The 10,002-nt window shown below is 40.7% G+C and overlaps 2 protein-coding genes across 3 annotated transcripts in view; one reads left to right on the top strand and one right to left on the bottom strand.

Moving 5' to 3' along the window:
• LOC105558832 (glucose dehydrogenase [FAD, quinone]-like) overlaps positions 1-3,309 on the top strand; it is a 6,339-nt gene extending 3,030 nt beyond the window's left edge. Inside the window, exons 2-3 of one of the 2 annotated variants that reach the window (XR_001008707.1) lie at positions 257-527; positions 1,836-3,309. Coding sequence is in view for 1 of the 2 variants with exons in the window: in XM_012006753.1 (XP_011862143.1) it covers positions 257-394 (138 nt within the window). In the remaining variant the exon portion in view is untranslated. Of the gene's footprint in view, positions 1-256; positions 553-1,835 lie in introns of those variants that run through there. The other variant, XM_012006753.1, reaches the window with a different exon arrangement.
• LOC105558833 (transcription factor SUM-1) overlaps positions 1-10,002 on the bottom strand; it is a 66,122-nt gene that overhangs the window by 35,657 nt on the left and 20,463 nt on the right. Inside the window, exon 4 of the mRNA XM_012006754.1 lies at positions 8,692-8,770. Within this exon, the coding sequence (XP_011862144.1) occupies positions 8,692-8,770 (79 nt within the window). The remainder of the gene's footprint in view (positions 1-8,691; positions 8,771-10,002) is intronic.

The following is a 10,002-nucleotide window of genomic DNA, read 5'->3' as shown; positions in this document are numbered from 1 at the left end:
CTAAGAGGGTTTTTTTAATTTTTGCCCACCAACGCACCTACCTACGCATTCAAACTGTTTGTCCGCGAGTTAATCAGTCATTTGTGGACCGATCTTCTTGCAATCGGTCTCTAAATTTTCCAAACGGAGATGGCTGCTATGTGGGTTTAGTAAAAGGACTCGACCGGTGAGTCCTTTTATTAGCTTTTGAGCCCGCGCGAAGCGGGCTAGTAAGTAATAAAACGTGCAAGTGTTTATGAACCTGTATCTTTTTCAGGTGATTGGCATTGAAAGGTTACGAGTAGCAGATGCATCTATCATGCCCAGAATTGTATCGGGACATTTGAACATACCTGTTTACATGATCGCCGAAAAAGCTGCGGATATGATCAAGGAAGAATGGGGATATTTGTAGAAGTCGTAATAGATACGAGTATTTTAATCAAAGTGCACTGACAGAAAAAGATGGTTGCAGTTATTACCACAATCTCGCTATCATTTACAGTCATTTTAGGAGGCAACCACATTTTTATAATTGTTCCAACTACGTAAGTTATGGTTGACCTAACAATGTATTATAGTTCTCAGATACACAATATTGGTCCGTGCAACTTATGATATGGTTGTCACGAACCAAAACGAGCTTTTAATTTGGTAAGGTGTACTATAAATATTGCAATAACAACCACAAGTAAAATTTCGAACAACTATATGTAATAGTAATAATCGTATTTATATTGGAAGCAATATTCCCCGCTCTTTATTACATATACATTGCGTTCACTATGTTTATTGGTTACATCACTTTGCGCTCATAAAGAATAGTACAAGAAAGCATCTTTCAAAGAAAAGATAAGCAATCTTACACGAGTGCATAAACTTAATTATATAAAAATAATTAACTAATTTACTATTCATTACCTGGATATTTTAACAGAATAATAGTTGAGAGCTTATGTTTTATGGTAAATTTTTTAAATAGTTGGCATTACTGTGTGTATGTGGTTGCTATTACTAATATTACAGTAATAATTACTATAAAAATGATATTCCTGACTATAATCATTTTACTATGCAATTATAATTTCAAACAGGTACTACATATTTTTCTATCAGTGTGGTTGCACTGTTTTGCAATTTCTAGTGATACGTTAGTTTAGCGTTTTGACGATGTTACTGAAAATCTACCGCTATTCGTATGTACAGTGATGCACAGAAGGGTTGCGACACTTTTTTTTACTGAGTTTAGGAACGTGCATTGAGATTCAGGGTTACGTTCCACGATCTTCTTCTCCGAGGAATATTTTACTCGATGGCCATTCCGAAACCATTTTGAGCGTTTCCGATATATTTTTAGAGTACATTTTTTTTTCTCATAGAAAACGTTTTGGTTACGTTTCTAAACTCATTAAAAAAGTGTTGCGACCATTCTGTCTATTACTGTACAGTGTACATACATAGACGAAAGCCCTTTATTATCAGATAGGAGTCTAATATGAGATAGTAGGTTTTCAACGTCCAAATTCAATCACAAATGTTTTTTCGCAACGACTATAACACGATCTAACAATGAATTTTTCACTAAGAAGATTTCACTCCAAGGGCAATAAATTCATGGTGGGACCAACAGATAATATTAATTTAGCAGAAACTCCGCTATTTCGTGTTAGAAATCTATCTCATAATAGGACTTTTCTCTATGTGTCGATTAATACCACAGGTGACAATAAATTTGCGAGGATTACAAATAAATGACCTTGTATTCCTTGAATATAGATTATACGTTCGTCACAAATGCCACATGTGTATTTTGCGGATCAAATAACTTGATCGAAGCAGAATTTCTTCGCTTGCAGAGCAATACACGATGCACGTGATGCGAGTTGGCATGGCTGAAGCTTTCACACGCCCGAAGTAACCATATCATGACAGCTTGTCGACAGTGATACAATTTTGCTACCGCTCGAATGGGCAACGCGAAGTCAAGTGGTAAAACTATGACAAAGCGATTGCATTTGATTTCTAAAAATGATTTGCTATTTGAATTGTTAATTACTTTTATATACAAAACTAGAAACATATTTTTAGCGATCCTTTGTTAAAATTAGTAGCAACAATTAGCGAACAAATTCAAATTTGGACGATGGTGGCGATTGTGAACTTGACGCTAAAAGCGAGTATGTTTGTTTCGGCGAAGGCAGAGTCGATAAAGATCGTTCATCGACATTATTGCATACACGTGCAGCGTCCAGAGCTAAGATTGAATTAAAGTCGGTCGATCGCAATTATGATTTTTAACGAACCGTTCAACGCCGATCAACGTGTGTGTATGTGTGTGCGTGCCGACTCGCGCGCGGGACATCCACGCACACGCGCGCTCCGTAGCGCTCATCTATTTTCAGAATGTAGGCCAATTAATCCCGCCGCATTTTCGGCACGGAGGAAAAACGAAAACATTACAAGTGTCTCACGGAAATAGCCGCGGGGATAAATGTCCAAGTACCGGTCGCTCTCTCGCGCTCATCCACGCTCTCTCGTTCCTTCTCCGCGAGGGTAGCGTCGCATAAGCGCAATAATTTAATATAGAACATATGTAAGAGTTCGTCGCTTACTTGGACGCACCCTGAGAGTCACTTGCGTGATATGCAGACGTTTGCTCGATGATAAACAGGAAATTCTATCACTTGCGTGCCTCATTCTAATTATACATCCTTAATTAGATCTGGACCTTGATTAGATTTGGATCTCGATTTTTCTCGCACATTCTAATGGTTTGTTAATCTGTTTCTAATGTATTTCTTACTTGTATTACACGTGTGTTACATATATGCATATTTATATTAATAATTTAACGCGTGACGTCTAATTTGTTGGAAGCGTGCGTAATCGATTGCTAAAAGTTATCAACTAACTCGTAACGATATCTTCACTTCATTTTGTATTAAATGCAGGCACCAAGAGGCTCTTGATCTCGATGACGATGGCTCTAACGGCCTTTTACACGGGCAATATTCAGCGTTTACGAGCAGATTAACGACACGCGTGTTAGGTGAAAGCGTGTTGTGGAGAGGAGTGTTGAGAAACACACTGCTACGTGACGAGAAATAAATTTGTTAACATTTAATGGCACGTATGAGTGACAGGTATCGCTATTGTGGCATTTTACGATCCAGATTAGAATGGGGTAGAGTAAATGAAATTGATATCAATCTTCGCGTTGAACGTCTACAATTCGGAATTGAATAAACGCGCGTGAGATGAATTCCATGCTGAACGAGGGGCGGCATTTATTAATCGATGTGTACAAGTGCAAATCTAATTTGAAATAAAAATTCCAATTTCCACATTTGTTCTTCTTCTTCAGGATTTTCTTTTAAAAGTTACCCTGAAAATCATGTAATCGTGGAACAATATGGCATTTTGAATAAGTTTATGAGAGTTTTTTTTGAAATTTTACTATATATATTTTACTAGTAAAATGTATGGTAAAATTTCAAAACACTCCCATAAAGTTCTTCAAAACACACGTGGTCCCACGATTACATAATTTTCAGGGTAGATTTTAAAAGAAAATTCTCTCCGTGTATCATATTCAATACGTTTAGTTTTCCGAGGGTCTATTGAGAGCGTCCGTTGAGTAATTTTCTATATTTCTCTCATGCTCTTCCGACTGCGATAACACGACAATTGCTCGAAATAAATGCCGTTTCCCCGAATGAGCGTAAGAGGCAGAAGGAATAGACGGCCCGCGTATTTCATTTATCATGGAAATTGACAACGGCGTACGCCTTTTCGACGCGATCGACAGTGCGATCCTTTTTCCTCCCTTCCTCTTTTACACGAGCATTTATGGGCTGACGAAGTGTCAGAGGGGACCTCGGATGGGAAGTCAATTACGAAGATCGAGGCCGCATTGTGGTGGCGTCGAGGCAGCCTCTCTTGGCGTGCGAGCGATCGAAATTGCACAGGCGGTCGACCGGAAAATAGGGCCGCGCCCTCCACAATGCGCGGCCTCCTGCCTCCCAAATAATTTATCCCAAAACGCATCGCGTCTTCGGAGGCATCGTCGAGAAGCGAGGGGCGAGGGAGAAGCGTTCGAAAAAGCGAGCGTATGCGCCGCGCGAGAACTCGGCCCATCGAGAGGATCGATTGTCAGAGGGCGACCTGACCGCAAGCTATTGACAAGAGGATTAATCTCAGTTCTGCGCTGTGGGTCGCGCGATTGAGAAACCTGAATCGAAAATGGGCAGTAGCGCGTAAACGTAAATATCGCAGGGCGAGGCATCTTTTCGACTCTGTTAAACTTCTTAGTCGACCGAACGTCGCTGGAAAGGCTCGAAATTCAATAAAATTGAACACTTTCAAGAGACGCACTTCAAACGTCTTATGACGCGAGACACTGTAAAATATGCGAAGTGCAACGAGGGAACATGAAGTGCAATGCACGATGCCGCGTGTGTAAATATATATGGTGTATTTAAATATATAGAGAAGAGTCTCCCCTATTATAAGACAGGCTCCTAATGTGAGACAGCGGAGTTTCCGCTAAATTAATATGCTCCATCATGAATTTATTGGAGTGAAATCTGTTTAGTGGAAAATTGATTGTTAGATCGCGTAATCGTTGCGAAAAAAAAAGACTTGCCATTGAATTTGGATATTGAAAACCATACTATCTCACCCTAGAAGCCTGTCTTATAAAAACGGACTTTCCTCCAAATATGATGAATTTGTATAGGAGACACAGTCAAATATGAATTCATTTTGAACGCGAAATAATTCCTCTCCGCTATCTCAGCGAGTCCATGATAAACTGATTGCGCGTATATCGGAGGCTTCAAAGATTTATCGTTCACCTGGGAAACATCGGGGAGTTAAGAGAGCGAATATTCGGTACACACACCTCGAAAGTGTGGGTTTGTATGTATAATGTAAAAAAAAAACCAACCGAACAACCGGGTATAACGGCATATTGGATTTATCGCTTTTATTGTCTCCGGATATCAAGTACCGATCCGAATTCATTGTCGACTGATCTCGTTGAGCCCTCAAATGCCTTTATGTTCCGGTCAACCGGAAGCCTCTCTCATAATCATTTTTTCCAAAACACACAAATGCGTATTGATATTTTTTTCTACGTTAAATAAACGAAATAAAAATGGAAATGCTCGTCCGTCATAAAGTATCTTCGTAAATAAAGATTCGCAATACCGGCGTGATGGAGGTTATTGCCTTCGTGGTATCAAGGCTTATTCACGGTATACGTTTTACTACCGACACGGAAAGGGCGGGCAGGCATCAGATGCGACAAAGCATCTCTTTTTTTTTAACCCTTTCGCTTTCAGAACGTTGTGCAAACTTTTAATAGAGTTTAAAGCACACGGGGGCGGAATTAAGCTTTTAATTACAAAGCCAAAATAAAGCGTTTAGAAACCGGGCGATGTAGAAGCCTTTTAATTTACGAAGATGATCGAGGGACAAGTGAATTACAAGCGAGCGACAAGTCAAGTACTGTGGTGTTCACAGACGCGAAGAAAATTAAGTCAAGCTAAACGCGAAAAATTCTGTACTAATCACACCGTTAACTGGATTGAATTTAAGACATTGCGAGATCCGATTAAAATAATTTGCGACCATTTTCTCAACCCTCTTACGCGGGAGAAATTCCGTTTTATTAAAGCAAAGTTGTCCTCCTCGTGTACAAAAGAGAAAATTGTGAGGGTTTTGCCAGATACATCGCACTTTCCAGCCGAATAAGGACCGACAGCCCCTTCTGTCATCCCTTGGTCCGATTTTATTCAACTCACTTCTACATCCAAGTGTCAGCGAAATGACACCCCGTCCGATTATCCGGATTCTGCGCGCCAACTCGCCCCGCGCTTTTAGCACGGCTCGCGAGCGCGTCGGATAATCTCGTCAGTTTCCACGTAGAACCGAAGATTTTCGTAGGCGCGATATATCGTCTTTGCACGCGCGCGAGAGCGTGCGAGAGCGAACGTGGGGAGAGATGTTGCACACCGCAGAGGCGCGCACGGGTGGGCTATCTATAGCGGCGAGTGTAACCGAACGGAGACTCGGGTGTCACTCAGGGATGACAAAACTCATTAATACCGATCTGCTTAATGCCCCGTCTCGTGTCCGACATTAATCTGCTTAAAAATACCCCTGCGGGGTGCGCGCGAGTGACCCGGCCATCTCAGATCGTCCGTGTACTTTGTAAGACACGCGTCGGTATCTCCGCGAGCGGGAGATCACGCGACACGCACGGAAACGCGCGCCGATCCCGACGTTAATGCTCCGCGCGGGCTGTCGCCTTCGCTCTGGAGATGCTCCGCGGGGCGAATACGGCGAGGCTCGAGAGGGAAGCGGAAACGACGGAAGTTTCGATCGCAGTCGAGTCTTATCGCTTCTGCTTGCGCGCCGTTAACTATTTCAGACGAGTCCGTGCGGCCAATCGCGACGATGTGAGATATTATTTTTGTATCTGACCTATTGACGCCGGCAATACTCTCGATACCACTGTACGGTGGAGACCTACTCGCATGGTGTTTTCATATAAAGGGCGGAGAGAATTTTCTATTAATTTACCCTGAAAATCACGTGATCGAGGGACAACAAGGGCATTTTCAACAATTTTGAGAGCTTCTTGAAATTTCGCTACACCGATTTAAAAAATATTACCTCACTCAAGAAAATTATTCATTAGGTAGATCCTAATAGCTTATTAACTTAAATTTTAAAAAATAATAAACAAATTAAAATATGCATTGCTTTAATCTAAGTATTTATTGCATACCAAAGAATAGATTATTTTCAATTTAAAAAATTTTACTTTATTTCCATAAAATGTTTACTAAGATGTCATTTTCACAGCGATGAAAATTGGACTTCTTATTTAACAAAAACTTCCCTTCTCTCTAGGCGGGCGTCTCGCCAATTCGACCACTGAGGCATACACTTTTCTATTGAACCATTTTTTGTGAAATTTTGTATACAAGGGTTCTTGGGGTCGCTGATTACAAATCCATTATCAGATTTTCATAAGTCAACACGGCGGACTCAAGATGGCGAAATGCGAAACTTGAAAGAATAACGTCATTCAACTGTAAATCAACTACGCTAAGAAACATGCCGGTGGCCGAATTGGTGAGACGCCCGCCTAGAAAGAAGGGAAGTCCAGGTTCAAACCCTGGCTGAGGTAATATTTTTCGCAATCAATTTTCTGTATTAAAAACTCTGGCCGGATAATGCCGATTAAAAGGTTAATTATTGTTATCTATTACTGGCAACCTAAAGAGATTTCTACGTTTGAAACAGTAGAAAAGTCGAGGTGGTAACGTGGGTTACCACTAGGCCTCAAAGGATTAAAGTTGTACGCAATTTATTATTTATATCGGCAATCGATTGATCAAAATGGAAAACTTGCGACGATCATTGTCTTTCGTGAAATCTTCGTTCAGCGAAAAATTATCCCGACTCTGTCATAGAATCTGTTCAAAGCACATTATATGTTGGCTGTATATGTGTGCCAGAAAACTACACTGGCTTACTTATTTTTACGGAAATACCGTCTATTTTTGCTCGACGTGCGCGCGAGACAACGAACGCAAATTTGATCTTATGGGCTCCTGAATCATGAGGCCGCGTAACGACTTGTGTGCACTAATGCCGCCTTATGCGATGCAGATGTTGATGATTTTTTTGTACGACAGAAGGAGTCATGAGCGAGAATTCGAGGGACCGCGGACACGCGGTGCACTAATCATTTCGCCGTTTCTGCTGCAAGCGAATTCGCGCTGCAGAAGGACGCCATACGATCTTTCTTGTAACGACCTTTCTACGTCACGTGTACACCGCAGTAATAAAGAGTGCGACGTAGCATACGAGTTTATAGGCATAATTTAAAAATCAGACAGTCTGAAATTAAGAGACGAATGTACGCAAAAATTAAATCCTTTTTTAAGTTTGTATTAATTTATGTGGTGATATAAAAAGAGTAACATTAACGACTGAAATGTTCGTTTTAATTGCAATGTTAATCACCAAGCAAGTACACTTCCGGTAAAGAAGTGCATTTAAATCTAAGGAGCATTTCTTCTCTCACGTTGAATATTGCAGGAGAAAGAGAGTCCACACTAATGCGACACTTAATCGCGGTAACTTCTTATCAATGTTGCATCCGTTGCAATATCCAAAGCTGAACTGACCCTTGTAAATACTGTCACTGTTATTTCACCAACAGTTAGAGGAAAGCCCTCTATTTCGAGATACATTTCCAATATCAGATAGCAAGTTTTCAACACAAAAATTCAATCAGAAATTTTTTTTCGCAACGATTGTACAGTCTAACAATGAATTTTCTACTAAACAGTTCTCGCTCCGAGGGCGACAAATTTATGGTGGAATCAACAGATGAGACCTATTAATTTAACATATTTAAATTAAGAAATCCCGCTATCTTATATTGGGAGCCTATTTTCATAAAAGGGGACTTTCCTCGAAAATGATCGTCGAAATAACCGGCGTGTCGATAGCATTTCTTTGTTATATAATTCGCCTACGCATAGGCACGCAATTCTAGTTACAGTCGCAGGAAAATGCGTCACGGAGCAAGAGGGACGGGCGGGCATCTCGGGCGTTAAGTACTTTCCCCCGAGAGCCTAAATTTGTAAGCAACCGTACGCAGGGTAAAACGCAAGTAATACCACTCACCGTTAATTGGTTGAAACCTTGCCAAAGGATCCGAGAATTGCCGAAGTCTGTCCGTCACGTACTGCGGCGACTCTCCATTCTGTAAATAAGAGAACGAATGTAAAGCTCCCGCTCTCTCTCTCTCTCTCTCTCTCTTTCTCTCTGTCTGTCTCTCATTCTCAATGTAGCTGTTTCCGTGTGAGCGGTGTTTCATCTCGCGACGCAAATGAAACGGGGCACGTCGCGAGCATATCATTCGCGATGGAGGCCAAGCGAGTGTGCTCGAGAATAATGGATTCTCAATAGGGGGAGGGGGGGGATTAGGGGGAGACGACGGTTTCAAATTAAATCAACTAACTCTCGACTATATCGCGCGAATGCCACTCGACAGAAAACCATCGATCGCGCCGCTTCGCTTGATTTCCCCGATAAGTAATAATACGTCCTGGTTTTAATTGCGCTTTCTTAATTTCACTCCTCGCGCCTCCTCTTTCCCCAGCGCATACCTCGTTTCTTCGATAATTTTATAAAATTATCAAGAAAGTTCAACTACTTACTACCTATACAATATGTGTCATAATTTACCTACATCACATCTTGAGAAAAATCGCACATATCAAGACGCAGCTTATAGAATCCGGAGACAAAGCAAAATATACGTATTTTCCTTTATCTAACTCTAATAATATCCGTTTGCTTCTCGTGAATTTTGGCACAGAACTATTTAATATACGCAAAAAAAAACTAAATAGAAATGTATCCTGCGTACCATTCCTTTGTTAAATTTACATTCGAGTAATGAAATTCTCTTCGCTTTGCTTTTGACGGTGACTCCACTGTTTAACGTGAATACGTTTGTGAAGCAATCGTATTGCAAAGAAAACGTTCACTGTACAAGCATTTTTGTAAAGCAATACAAAGCAAAGGCACGCTGACGGTGCAGCAACGTCAGTTCTGTTTTAATTCATCAAATCTGCAGCATTGTTGTCTCAACACTTGTTAATCAATTTAATATTTGTAACCCCGAGCAGACGCTTAACTCAAGCGATTATTAACAATATAAATTAGCCATTAATTATTATCGACCATCTGTGAGACCACACTTTTATTATTCTCGCCAAATAGCCGCTTCATCTTGCGTCTATTTTAGTTTATTATTTGTTTGTCAAGATATTTTTACATGGCGGTAGCAGAGACGGTCTTAAGGACCGTAATATTTAAGGCTTTTTAAGTGGGATAAGAAAGGGGACGGTAAACGTGCAGTCCCCATTATTTCTTCACTAAAAAGAAATCGAGTCGAAAATTTACTGCAGCACTATAAAGCTGTGAAGC

Source organism: Vollenhovia emeryi, unplaced genomic scaffold (assembly GCF_000949405.1).
Source record: "Vollenhovia emeryi isolate VEMERY1.0 unplaced genomic scaffold, V.emery_V1.0 DF939308.1, whole genome shotgun sequence".
NCBI lineage: Eukaryota > Metazoa > Arthropoda > Insecta > Hymenoptera > Formicidae > Vollenhovia > Vollenhovia emeryi.
This window is presented reverse-complemented; position numbering and strand designations above follow the sequence as displayed.